The sequence below is a fragment of the Poecile atricapillus genome, chromosome 1, assembly GCF_030490865.1.
Source record: "Poecile atricapillus isolate bPoeAtr1 chromosome 1, bPoeAtr1.hap1, whole genome shotgun sequence".
Taxonomy (NCBI): Eukaryota; Metazoa; Chordata; class Aves; order Passeriformes; family Paridae; genus Poecile; species Poecile atricapillus.
Genome location: NC_081249.1, coordinates 781,980 through 795,114, shown reverse-complemented (window position 1 = coordinate 795,114; position 13,135 = coordinate 781,980). Strand labels below are relative to the sequence as shown.

General features: G+C 64.5%; 1 protein-coding gene across 2 annotated transcripts; it reads left to right on the top strand.

The window, feature by feature from the left end:
* Positions 1-2,728: 2,728 nt before the first annotated feature.
* On the top strand, positions 2,729-11,672 carry RHOG (ras homolog family member G). 2 transcript variants are annotated; one of them, XM_058857391.1, is made up of 2 exons: positions 2,729-2,874; positions 10,934-11,672. In XM_058857391.1, the coding sequence occupies exon 2, from the start codon at positions 10,964-10,966 to the stop codon at positions 11,537-11,539; it is 576 nt and encodes a 191-aa protein (XP_058713374.1). In that variant the 5' UTR covers positions 2,729-2,874; positions 10,934-10,963; the 3' UTR covers positions 11,540-11,672. The 2 variants fall into 2 exon arrangements, with proteins under 2 accessions (XP_058713374.1, XP_058713365.1); XM_058857382.1 differs by lacking the exon at positions 2,729-2,874 and adding an exon at positions 3,086-3,152.
* Positions 11,673-13,135: the final 1,463 nt, after the last annotated feature.

The following is a 13,135-nucleotide window of genomic DNA, read 5'->3' as shown; positions in this document are numbered from 1 at the left end:
TATAACACACTCCATAGCACACCATAACACCCCATAGCACACCCCATAACACACCCTATAACACACCCCATATACACCCCATAACACACCCCATAGCACCCCATAGCACACCATAACACACCCCATAGCAAACCCCATAGAGAGCCCCATAACAAACCCTATAACACACCCCATAGCACACCATAACACCCCATAACACACCCTATAGCACACCATAACACACCCCATAACACACCCCATATACACCCCATAGCAAACTCCATAGAGAGCCCCATAACAAACCCTATAACACACCCCATAGCACACCATAACACCCCATAACAAACCCCATAACACTCCACCCCATAGCACACCCCATAACACACCCCATAACACACCCCATAGCACACCATAACACCCCATAGCACACCCCATAACACACCGCATAACACACCCCATAGCACACCCTATAGCACACCACATAGCAAACCCCATAGAGAGCCCCATAACAAACCCTATAACACACCCCATAGCACACCATAACACCCCATAACAAACCCCATAACACACCCCATAACACCCCATAGCACACCATAACACACCCCATAACACACCATAACACACCGCATAACACAGCCCATAGCACACCCTATAGCACACCACATAGCACACCTCATAGCACACCCCACACACTCTATAGCACATCCCACACACCCCATGTCCCACCCCGCAGGTCACAGCAGCCCCGCTCTCTGGGCAGGGACATGCTGAGGTCCCAGCTTGTGGTTCTTTGTTCGCAGTGGGGCTCAGGGAATTTCAGCTCCTCCTGGAGCTGCGACACCTCCAGGGCCACCTGCTCCCGGTGCCATCGCGGGAGCGGTGCCACCAGTGCCCGGAGCCAGCAGCCCACGGGGGACGGGAAGATCCCGTCCTGTCCCACTGCTCCAGTCCTGTCCCACTGCTCCCGTCCCGTCCCACTGCTCCTGTCCCAGTGCTCCTGTCCTGTCCCACTGCTCCTGTCCCACTGCTCCTGTCCTGTCCCACTGCTCCTGTCCCACTGCTCCTGTCCCACTGCTCCTGTCCTGTCCCACTGCTCCTGTCCCAGTGCTCCTGTCCTGTCCCACTGCTCCTGTCCCAGTGCTCCTGTCCTGTCCCACTGCTCCTGTCCCAGTGCTCCTGTCCTGTCCCACTGCTCCTGTCCCACTGCTCCTGTCCCACTGCTCCTGTCCCACTGCTCCTGTCCTGTCCCACTGCTCCTGTCCCACCACTCCTGTCCTGTCCCACTGCTCCTGTCCCGTCCCCCTGCTCCCGTCCTGTCCCAGTGCTCCTGTCCCACTGCTCCCGTCCTGTCCCACCGCTCCTGTCCTGTCCCACTGCTCCTGTCCCAGTGCTCCTGTCCCACTGCTCCTGTCCTGTCCCACTGCTCCTGTCCCACTGCTCCTGTCCCACTGCTCCCGTCCTGTCCCACCACTCCTGTCCTGTCCCACCGCTCCTGTCCTGTCCCACTGCTCCTGTCCCACTGCTCCCGTCCTGTCCCACCACTCCTGTCCTGTCCCACCACTCCTGTCCTGTCCCACTGCTCCTGTCCCACTGCTCCTGTCCCACCGCTCCCGTCCTCTCCCGCTGCTCCCGTGCTGTCCTGCTCCGAGAAGTGACACCCCGGTCCCCGGAGCCCCTCCCAGCCAGGAGCCGCACGCCCCCACTCGAATGCGGGTCCCAGGCCGGCCCCTCGAGGGGACACGGGGCTGGCTCCTGGCCAGTCTGCCTTGGGTGCCAGCTCTGCTCCCCGTGCTGGAGCTGGGGCGGGGACCCGCACCTGCAGACCCCGAGATGAGGATGGGGACAGATCACTCGCTCCCGGGAACTGCCTCCCCTGCATCCCCGGGTGACCCCCACAAACCCCTCCTGCCCCTGGGACCCTCAGGGCTGCGGGTGCTGCGGGGGGGACCTGGCCCTTGTGGGGATTCCCAGCAGCCGGGCTCCTCTGGCCCTGACCCAGCGCAGCTCGGGGGGCGCTCCCACCGTACCCCGGGACCCCCTGCTCCCCCCGAGCTGCAGCAGCGCGGCCCCAGTTCCCCAGGAGCAGCCGGTGCCACCGTGCTGTCACCCCATCCCCGATGGGCAGGGGGTGTCACCTCTCCCTGCCATCAGCCCCGAGTGGGGTGCACTCCCCTCCCTCCCCACCCCCTGCACCCCTGGGCTGGCCGGGCCGCTCCGGTGTGGCCCTGTCCCCATCCCTGTCCCCATCCCTGTCCCCAGCCCTGTCCCCTGCCCTGTCCCCATCCCTGTCCCCAGCCCTGTCCCCATCCCTGTCCCCATCCCTGTCCCCATCCCTGTCGCCGGCCCTGTCCCCAGCCCTGTCCCCAGCCCTGTCCCCATCCCTGTCGCCGGCCCTGTCCCCATCCCTGTCCCCAGCCCTGTCCCCAGCCGAGGGGGCCGAGGGGGTGTCGGGGGTGAGAGCTGGGGGTCAGGGATGGGTGCCGGGGCTGGAGGGGCAGGACTGGGGTCAAGGGTGGCGGCTCGGGGGTGGGGGCTCGGGGGCGCAGAAGGAGGGTCCCTGCTCCCCGGGCTCCCCGGGGCTGCGGGTCCCTGCTCGGGGGTCGTGTCCCGGGCTCGTGTCCCGAGCCCGCCGCAGGCTCGGCCCGCAGTCCCGGCGCGGTGCCCGCGGCCCGGGGCGGTGGCGGAGGGCGCGGGGGCCGCGCTGCTCTGCCCGGCACAGGGGAAGGAAGCGGCGGGCGCGGGGGGCCGGGCGCGGCGGGGGAAGTTTCTTCGCGGGACCGCCCGGGGCGGCGGCGGAGGCGGCCGCAGACTTCCTCCTCCTCCTCCTCCTCCTCTTCGTGCTGCTCTTCGTGCTGCTGCCGCTGCCGCCCCGGCCCCTCCGCGCCATGCCCCGGGGTGAGTGCGGGCCCGGGGCACCGGGAAGGGCCGGGGGTCCCGCGGGCGGGGACCGGGCCGGGGTCCGGGGGGGACCGGGAGGAGCCGCCTGTCGGGGCCAGGGCGGGGGCGGCGGCAGCGGGACCCGCCCGGAGCGGGACAACGGGGGATAACGGGACTGCCTGGGATAACGGAGCTCCGGGGAGAACGGGGCTGGGATAACGAGCGCCGGGGATAACGGGACCGCCGGGGATAACGGGACCGCCGGGGATAACGGGACCGCCGGGGATAACGGAACGGTCGGGGATAACGGGGGTCCAGGGAGAGCGGGACAGCCGGGGACAGCGGGGCACCGGGCTGCCGGAGGAGCGGAGTTTTGGCCGGGAGCGGGGCCGGCAGCAGCCGGGACAGAGCGGGGACAGAAACCGGCCCGGCCCGACCCCCTCGGCGGGACCCCCGGCCCGGCCCCGCCGAATCCGCAGCCGCGCCCCCGCCCCGCTCCCGGGCCCGGCGCTGCGGGGGCTGCGCTGACACCGGGGGGCGCTGCACGGCCCGCGGGACCCCCGGCCCCTGTCCCGACCCACGGACCCCTGAGCCCCTGCACTGACCCACTGACCCACCGACCCACTGTACCGACCCACCGACCCCCTGTCCCGACCCACGGACCCCTGAGCCCCTGCACTGACCCACTGACCCACTGACCCACTGTACCGACCCACCGACCCCCTGTCCCGACCCACGGACCCACTGTACCGACCCACCGACCCCCTGAACCCCTGTCCCGACCCACGGACCTCCTGACCCACGGACCCCCTGTACCGACCCACTGACCCCCTGAGCCCCTGTCCCGACCCACGGACCCACCGACCCACTGTCCTGACCCACTGACCCCCTGAGCCCCTGTACCGACCCACCGACCTCCTGACCCCTTGAGCCCCTGTACCGACCCACGGACCCACTCACCCCCTGACCCCCTGCACTGACTGACGGACCCACCAACCCCCTGCACTGACCTCCTGCACCGACCCCCCCATTCACCGACCCACTGCACTGCTCCTCACTGCTCTGACCCCACAACCCCTGTGCAATGACCCACTGACCCCCGCAGTGACCAGCACTGCACTGACCCCACTGACCTCCCCCCAGCACTGCTGCACTGCACTGACCCTACTGATCGACCTGACCTGACCCCCCCACTGACCCCACTGATCCCCCTGACCTGACCCCCCCACTGACCCCCACACTGACCCCACTGATCCCCCTGACCTGACCCCACTGACCCCCCCACTGACCCCACTGATCCCCCTGACCTGACCCCACTGACCCCCCCACTGACCCCACTGATCCCCCTGACCTGACTCCCTGCACTGACCCCACTGACCCCCTCTGGACTGACCCCACGTGCCCCAGCTGTTGCTGCCACCTGTGTGGAGCAGCCAGGACGTGCCAGGCTGTAGCGGGGTGCCTGCCAAGGGTGCTTGTTGTGGGGTCCCCCTGGGGTCTCCCCCGGGCTCACTGGGTCACTCAGCCAGTGCAGGGACCCCTGTGGGTCCCCTAGAGCCTGTGGGGGTGTGGGTGGGTGCTGGAGCCGGCTGCGGTTCCTCCACTTGGCTCAGGAGAAGTCACTGAGGTACCCAGTACCGTTTGTGGCCTGTGGGGACGGGCTGTGGTGGGAGAGCGGTGACAGAGGGACCACGGGAATGGGCTGTGGTGGGAGAGTGGTGGGAGAGGGACCATGGGGATGGGCTGTGGTGGGAGAGGGACCATGGGGATGGGCTGTGGTGGGAGAGGGACCATGGGGATGGGCTGTGGTGGGAGAGCGGTGGGATGGGGCCAGCACCAGGGCCGCAGGTGCCAGGAGCATCTGTGGGAAGCTCTGGAGGTGCTGGGCTGTGCTGGCCATGGGTGCAGGTGTGCGCTGTGCTCACGTGCTGGAAGTGAGTTTGGTTTGGTTTGGCCGTGGCCCAGAGAGGTGCCAGAGCAGTGCGGTGCTGCTGCCCAGCACTGGAACCCACCAACAGCTCCACTAGAGGCCTTGGAGCCTGGGATGGCCTGCCTGGCTCCACTGGCTCCATCCATCATCCATCATCCATCCATCCATCATCCATCATCCATCCATCCATCCATCCATCCATCCATCCATCCATCCATCCATCCATCATCCATCCATCCATCATCCATCCATCCATCATCCATCATCCATCCATCCATCCATCCATCATCCATCCATCCATCCATCCATCCATCATCCATCATCCATCCATCCATCATCCATCCATCCATCCATCCATCATCCATCCATCCATCATCCATCCATCATCCATCATCCATCCATCCATCCATCCATCCATCCATCCATCATCCATCCTTCATCCATCATCCATCCATCATCCATCCATCATCCATCCATCCATCCATCATCCATCATCCATCCATCATCCATCATCCATCCATCATCCATCATCCATCATCCATCCATCCATCCATCATCCATCCATCATCCATCCATCATCCATCCTTCATCCATCATCCATCCATCATCCATCCATCATCCATCCATCCATCCATCATCCATCATCCATCATCCATCCATCCATCCATCATCCATCCATCATCCATCCATCCATCATCCATCCATCCATCCATCCATCCATCCATCCATCATCCATCCATCCATCATCCATCATCCATCATCCATCCATCCATCATCCATCCATCATCCATCCATCCATCATCCATCCATCCATCCATCCATCCATCCATCCATCCATCCATCATCCATCCATCCATCCATCATCCATCATCCATCATCCATCATCCATCCATCCATCATCCATCCATCCATCATCCATCCATCCATCCATCCATCCATCCATCATCCATCCATCCATCCATCCATCCATCCATCATCCATCATCCATCCATCCATCCATCATCCATCCATCCATCATCCACCATCCATCCATCCATCATCCATCCATCCATCATCCATCATCCATCCATCATCTATCCATCATCCATCCATCCATCATCCATCCATCCATCATCCATCATCCATCCATCATCTATCCATCATCCATCCATCCATCCATCCATCCATCCATCCATCCATCCATCATCCATCCATCCATCATCCATCATCCATCCATCATCCATCATCCATCCATCCATCCATCCATCCATCATCTATCCATCATCCATCCATCCATCCATCCATCCATCCATCCATCCATCCATCATCCATCATCCATCCATCATCCATCATCCATCATCCATCCATCCATCCATCATCCATCCACCATCCATCCATCCATCCATCCATCCATCCATCCATCATCCATCCATCCATCATCCATCCATCATCCATCCATCCATCATCCATCATCCATCATCCATCCATCCATCATCCATCCATCATCCATCCATCCATCCATCATCCATCCATCCATCATCCATCATCCATCCATCCATCATCCATCCATCATCCATCCATCCATCATCCATCCATCCATCATCCATCATCCATCATCCATCCATCATCTATCCATCATCCATCCATCCATCCATCCATCCATCTGTCATCCATCCATCCATCATCCATCATCCATCCATCATCCATCCATCCATCATCCATCATCCATCATCCATCCATCCATCATCCATCCATCATCCATCCATCCATCATCCATCCATCCATCATCCATCCATCCATCATCCATCCATCATCCATCCATCATCCATCCATCCATCCATCCATCCATCCATCCATCCATCCATCCATCATCCATCCATCCATCCATCCATCCATCCATCCATCCATCCATCATCCATCATCCATCATCCATCCATGCATCATCCATCCATCCATCATCCATCATCCATCCATCCATCATCCATCCATCCATCCATCCATCATCCATCATCCATCATCCATCCATGCATCATCCATCCATCCATCATCCATCATCCATCCATCCATCATCCATCCATCATCCATCATCCATCCATCCATCCATCCATCCATCCATCTGTCATCCATCCATCATCCATCCATCCATCATCCATCATCCATCCATCATCCATCCATCCATCCATCCATCCATCCATCTGTCATCCATCCATCATCCATCCATCCATCATCCATCATCCATCCATCATCCATCATCCATCCATCCATCCATCCATCCATCCATCCATCCATCTGTCATCCATCCATCATCCATCCATCCATCCATCCATCCATCCATGCCACTGCTGCTGGCACTGTGGCTGCTGGGAATAGTGGCCAGGTCAAGGAGGGGGTCACCCCCTCCCCTTGAGGGGCCTGGTCGTGCTCCAGCCCTGGAGCTGCAGAGCTTTGGCAGCGCCTGGAGCAGAGGCCAAGGCTCGGGAGTGGCCGTGGCCGTGGCGAGGGGCAGAGCAGGACCCGGCCTGGGAGGGAAATAAAAAGAGGAAATTAGTCACGACAGCTGGAAAATGAGGGAAATCAAAATCCTCCGACTCAGCATGGAAGTTATTTTAGCTGCCACGGCAGAGCTGGGGGCCCTTGGGGGGTCCCTGGGTCCCCACCATGGCCATGAATCCCTGTGGGGCCCCTGCTTGGGATTTAGAGATTTTAGTATTTTTATTAATTTCCTCTTTCTGCTGTTGAGCTGGTGGCAGGCCCAGGGGGGCACGGCTGTGCTGGCCCCCCCAGAGCAGGAGTGACCCCAGTGACTGGGCTGGTGACCCCAGCCCTGGGTGGAGCTGGGCACATCCTCGGGCCGGGATGGAGCCGGCGGCTGGGGAGGGGTGCCCGGGCAGGGTGGGGCTCACAGGGTGGGGTGCTGGGGCAGGTGGGGTGTGAGGTGCCCCAAGTGGGGTGTGCCAGCAGGGAGGGGGTGCCTGGGGGGTGCAGGGTCTGTTCAGGGAGGTCGGCTCAGCTTTGGGGGCCGTGGGACAGGGAGCTGACGGGGGCGGCTGCTCCACTTCCCCGATGGAAAGCCCCGGGGGCTGCCCCGGCCGGGAGCGCTGGCAGAGGGTTTTGCTTCCCTTTTCTGCTGAAGACATGAGTCGCTTTTCCCGTGCCGGGGGTGCCGATGGGAGGGGGGGATCTCTGTGTGTCACCCCCACACACACAGAGGTGTGTGCCCCCCTTCCCAGCTCCCCAAATACCGCCCGAGTGCCATCACACAGAGTCCCCCTGGCGCTGGGCACGGTGCCGCCCCCCTGCTCCCACCCGGCCTCTCCGGGCCCCCTCCCGTGGGGCAGGGAAGGGGCAGCTGCCCCCACGGGCCGTGTCCCCCGCGGGCTGTCCCCTCAGCCCCACGAGCCAGAAGGGGTTAAACGTGCTGCCGGCCGCGGATTTCCTGGGAGAACAGAGCTGGCCTTGTGCTGGCAGCAGGCGGTGGGGACACACCAGGGCCAAGGCACCCACCCAGTGTCCCCGGACTGGCCCATGCTGGCCCCCAGGGGGACCCTCGGGAGCCCCAGCGTGGCTGCCGGGACACGGGCGATCTCCAGCCCCTGCCTGGCACCATGAGGATGCCGCCGGGAGCCCTGGCTCTGTCCTGAATGGACGTGCCCTTTGGCAGGGCTCCTGCCTGCCCTCCTGTCCCTGCCGGGGGACTCGGGGGCACAGGGCATGGGAGGCAGGGCACAGCTCCCTCCCCATCCTCCCTGGGAAGGCGAGTGTGAGGGGCCGTGGGGACCGGTCGGGACCGTGATGTGGTGGCTGTGGTTGCAAACCTGGGCTGTGACAGAGCCGGAGCCCCCTGCACCCACATCCCCCTCCCTGGCACCCAGACACACTTGGAGCTGCTGCGGGGGCTCTGCCCTGCACAAAGCCCCTCCTCATTTGCCCTGTGAGTGTGGGCCGTGCCTGCGGGTCCCCTCCTTGTGCCACCTCGTACCTGGTGCTGGCAGTGCCAAAACTCCTGGCTGTGAGCCCTCGGGTCCTGCCGTGGCCTGGAGGTGACAAACCTGGGGGTACTCTGGGGCTCCACACCGCCAGGGGTGTGGGGTGATGGAGAAGTGACCCCTGACCTCCAGCCTCTCCTCCTCCTCCTCTTCCTCCTCCTTTCCCTCCTCCTCTCCATGGTGATGCTCTCATGGGCATGAGTGTTGCCTCTACACCGGGACGGGGATGGGGATGGGGTTTGGGATGGGGATGGGGATGGGGATGGGGATGAGGATGAGGATGGGGATGAGGATGGGGATGGTTCCTGCCAGGTGCAGCTCATCCCAAGGTGCCCACAGTCAGTTTGGGGCTGCAGGGTTTGGGCTCAGCACGAGCAGTGTGAGCCATGTCCCACTGTGGGATGGGCACAGCGCCAGGCTGGTGCTCAGGGCTGCTTTGGGTCCAGACTGAGTCAGATGGGCCAAACGGGGCCTTGGGGTGACAGGGCCAGCTTGTCCCACTCCAGGGGCTGCCCTGGGAGCCCTGGGCAAAGGGATGGGGTGGCTTCAGGACAGGAGAGGCACAGGGGACACGGTGGTGGCAGTTACAGTCCCTGAGGGTGGCCCTGTGCAGCCACGGAGGGACCTTGGTCTCCCACAGTCCTGATCGTGGTTCCCCTGATCCTGGTCCCATGACCCTGATCCTGTTCCTTCCACTGCCCTGCTCCTTCTCCCTCTGCTCCTGCTCCCCCTGCTCTGACCAACTTCCCCCCCCTGTCCTGCTCCAGCTCCTGATCCAGCTCCTTCTCCCCCTGTCCTGGTCTCCTTGATCCTGATCCCACTGTCTTGATTCTGGCTCTGTCCCCTTCGCTCTCCCCCTGCTCCTGCCCCCACCCTGGTGTCCCTCTGTGTCCTGCAGCCCAGGGGGTTCCACTGGCCCCGGGCTGAGCAGCTGGTGCGATCCGGTGTGAGGGAACTGCGGGCTGTGTTTGCTGCCGGAGCGGGGCCAAAGGCCGGGACTGTCTTTGTGCCCCTGGGACCCTGCGAGCGGCTTCCTGCGGGGTGGGGAGGGGGGCACGGCCTGTGCTGGCCCCGCTGCTCCCCGTTCACACAGCAGGATGCGGGGATCCCCTGCCTGTGGAAGCAGCTTCGCAGAGGGGAAGCTGAGGCACAGCGCTGCGGGGCAGCCCCGTGCGGGTCCCGGGGCTCGGGCACAGGGCGGGGGGCGCAGCCTCGGCCGCAGGAAGCCGCGTGTCGGGCCGGGAAGAGGAAGAGCGACTTCCCCATCCGAGGGGCAGGGAGCGGCCGGGGCTCGGGGCGGGGGCTCGGTCCCTTCCCCCTTCCCCAGGGGGCTCTGGGGAACCGGGACCCTCCGGGACACTGCGGCTCCTCCGCCCCGGCTCCTCCGCCCGCTGCCTGTCACCGGCACACGAGTGGGGCTCCAGTGCCCGCTGGGTGGGCACCGGCCGCCCGTGGCCGGACCGCGGTGGGAAAGGGGCTGCCGGCCCCAGGGTGGGTTCCCCAGCCCAGCACTCGTGCCCCCGGCTCGGCTGGGCAGGGCTTGGCAGCGCCTGGCTCCGGCCAGCAGCAGGAAGGGGAGCAGGATGCGCCCTTAATGGGAATTGCAGAGGGACTCTGAGGAAGGAAAACGCGCCGGGGCGGGGGATAAACACAGCTGCGGAGCGGACATCGGCTCCGGGGGCCCCGCCAGCGGCCGCACTCCGGCCACAGCCCCTGCCCGGCCCCGGCCCCCGGGACCAGCTCCGGCCCCGCTCGGTGTGGGCAGGATCGGGGCTGCCACAGCCCAGAAATGTCCCTGTCCCCTGCCCTGCTCCCTCCGTCCCATTCCGGGCTGGGGGCACAGCACGGCACAGGCTGGCACGGCACAGCACAGCACGGCACAGGCTAGCATGGCACAGGGCACTACCATAGCCTGGCTGCCACAGATGCAGCACCCTGGGGACAATGTGGTCCCCATGCACACTGGCCCTGGTGGCACACATGTCCCTGGGTCACGACGGGCAGATCCCTTGGGGGGGTCTCTGTCAGGGGGATGTGCCTGCCTGGGAAGCTCATCCGGGAGCTGGGTTGGATGGGAACCAAGGGAGTGTGACCCCTCCCGGGCCTGGGGGTGTCAGAGCAGGGGGACCACGGTGACCCAGCCCTGGAGCGACCCCTCCCTGAGGCTCTTCTCCTCCCGCAGGCTGCTGAAGGGGACACCAGGAGCGCCGGGATGCAGAGCATCAAGTGCGTGGTGGTGGGTGACGGGGCGGTGGGCAAGACCTGCCTGCTCATCTGCTACACCACCAACGCCTTCCCCAAGGAGTACATCCCCACCGTGTTCGACAACTACAGCGCCCAGAACACGGTGGACGGCAGGACTATTAACTTAAACCTGTGGGACACGGCCGGCCAGGAGGAGTACGACCGCCTGCGGACGCTTTCCTACCCCCAGACCAACGTCTTCATCATCTGCTTCTCCATCGCCAGCCCGCCCTCCTACGAGAACGTCAAGCACAAGTGGTACCCCGAGGTGTGCCACCACTGCCCCAGTGTGCCCATCCTCCTCGTCGGCACCAAGAAGGATCTGAGGAACAACCCCGAGACCATGAAGCGGCTCAAGGAGCAGAACCAGGCGCCCATCACCACCCAGCAGGGCATCAGCCTCTCCAAGCAGATCCGCGCTGTCAAGTACCTGGAGTGCTCGGCGCTCAACCAGGAGGGCATCAAGGATGTGTTCACCGAGGCCGTGAGGGCCGTGCTCAACCCTGTCCCGGCCAAGCCCAAGAAGCCCTGCGTGCTCTTGTGACGGGGCTGCCGACAGACGATCCTGCCCCTGCCCCAGAGCCCCCACACCTCCTGTCCCACCCGCCCCAGTGCCGCCCCGAGCCTCGCAGGGGCCGGGGCCAGCCCAAGCCTCCAGCTTTAATAACTCAGACCTGTTTGCACTAACTGGCCGCCCGCCCGGGGGCAGCGGGGCTCCCCGCCCTGGCTGTCAGCGTTCGCCTCTCCGGCCCCGGCACAGCAACGCTTCCTGAGAAGGGGATGCCCAGGGTGGGCCAGCCCCACTCCAGCCCTGAGCACTCCACAGGGACCTGCCAGCTCCACCCTCTACACCAGCTGGGGCACAGGGCATCCCCAGCCTCTCTGTGCCAGCCCTGGCACTCGCCCAGCCCGGAGCATTTGGCTGGCACTGCCCCATCCTGCTCCGGGATCCCGGTGGCTCCTGGGGGTGTTTGGGGTGAGCCCCACAGCAGGGACCTCCAGCCCTGCTGAGAGCAGAGCCAGGGTGGCCAGAGTTCCTGCCCTGCCTGGTGCTGGAGCTCCACAGGGCAGCAGGACTCACCTGTAACCAGCTGCCCCCAGAGTTGCTTCTCCTTAAATAAAAACCTGCCCAGGCCCACCGTGTCCTGTGCTCTCCCATGCGCACCCACCCTTCCTGGGCGTGGGGACATTCCCTGGAGGGACAGGGATGTCACTGACCCGAGCTGGCCTGGGACCCCTCACATGGCCAGGGCCAAGCTGGGGGTGCTCATGGTGCCCGCCAGGGCTCTCTTCCAGGGGGAGCTGCCAGGGGAAGCTCGGGATGTCCCTCCAGGCCAGTCCTGACCCCACCATCTCTGTGCCCAGCTGAGCTCCCACGCAGGGGCTTGGGGACATTGTAAGGGACAGGAACGGGGACAGTGCAGGAACTGGCACACGAGTGGGGTTCCCTCCTGAGTGGCCCCCAGCTGCAGTACTGCCTCTGGAGTGGCAGGTGGAGGGCAGAGCCCGTGTTCCCATGCCCGGGGCTGTCCTGGGGCTCCCCGTGTCCTGGGGCCGGCGATGGCAGCAGCGAGGGACCGGTGGCATCCCCAGCCGCTCTCGCCACCCCCTCGCCACCCCCCCGGCACGTGCTGGCAGGTGGCCAGACCCGGACACGGGCCCCTTGTCCGGCCCCGGGGCCTTCCTGCAGGAAGGGCAGAGACCCGGCGCCCGCCACAAGCCGCCTTTGTTCCCCGCTCCCGTTTGCAGCCAGAGCCGGGGGCGGGCGTGGGCAGCGGGGCCGGGGGGCTCCGGCCACAGCCCAGCTCCGGCCCTCCCATGGCTGCGCCCCGTGGAGCCCCCCGGGACCGCTGCAGAGCCCTGCCCTGGGACACGGGACACGGCCCCGGGGGTGCTGCACAGCCACGGGCTCCTGGGTCCCGGCTGCACCAAATCCTGCTCCCACCGTGGGCATCCAACAGCCCTGTCCTGGTCTGCCCGTGGGAGGATCCACACGGCCGTGTCCTGTTCCCACTGTGGGGATCCACACAGCCGTGTCCTGCTCCTGCTGTGGGGCTGGCGAGGTGGGGTTTGGTTTAGAAGTGGGTGCTGGGATGGGGAGGGGACCCCATGTTGCCACGAGTGGGACACAGCCCTGCCC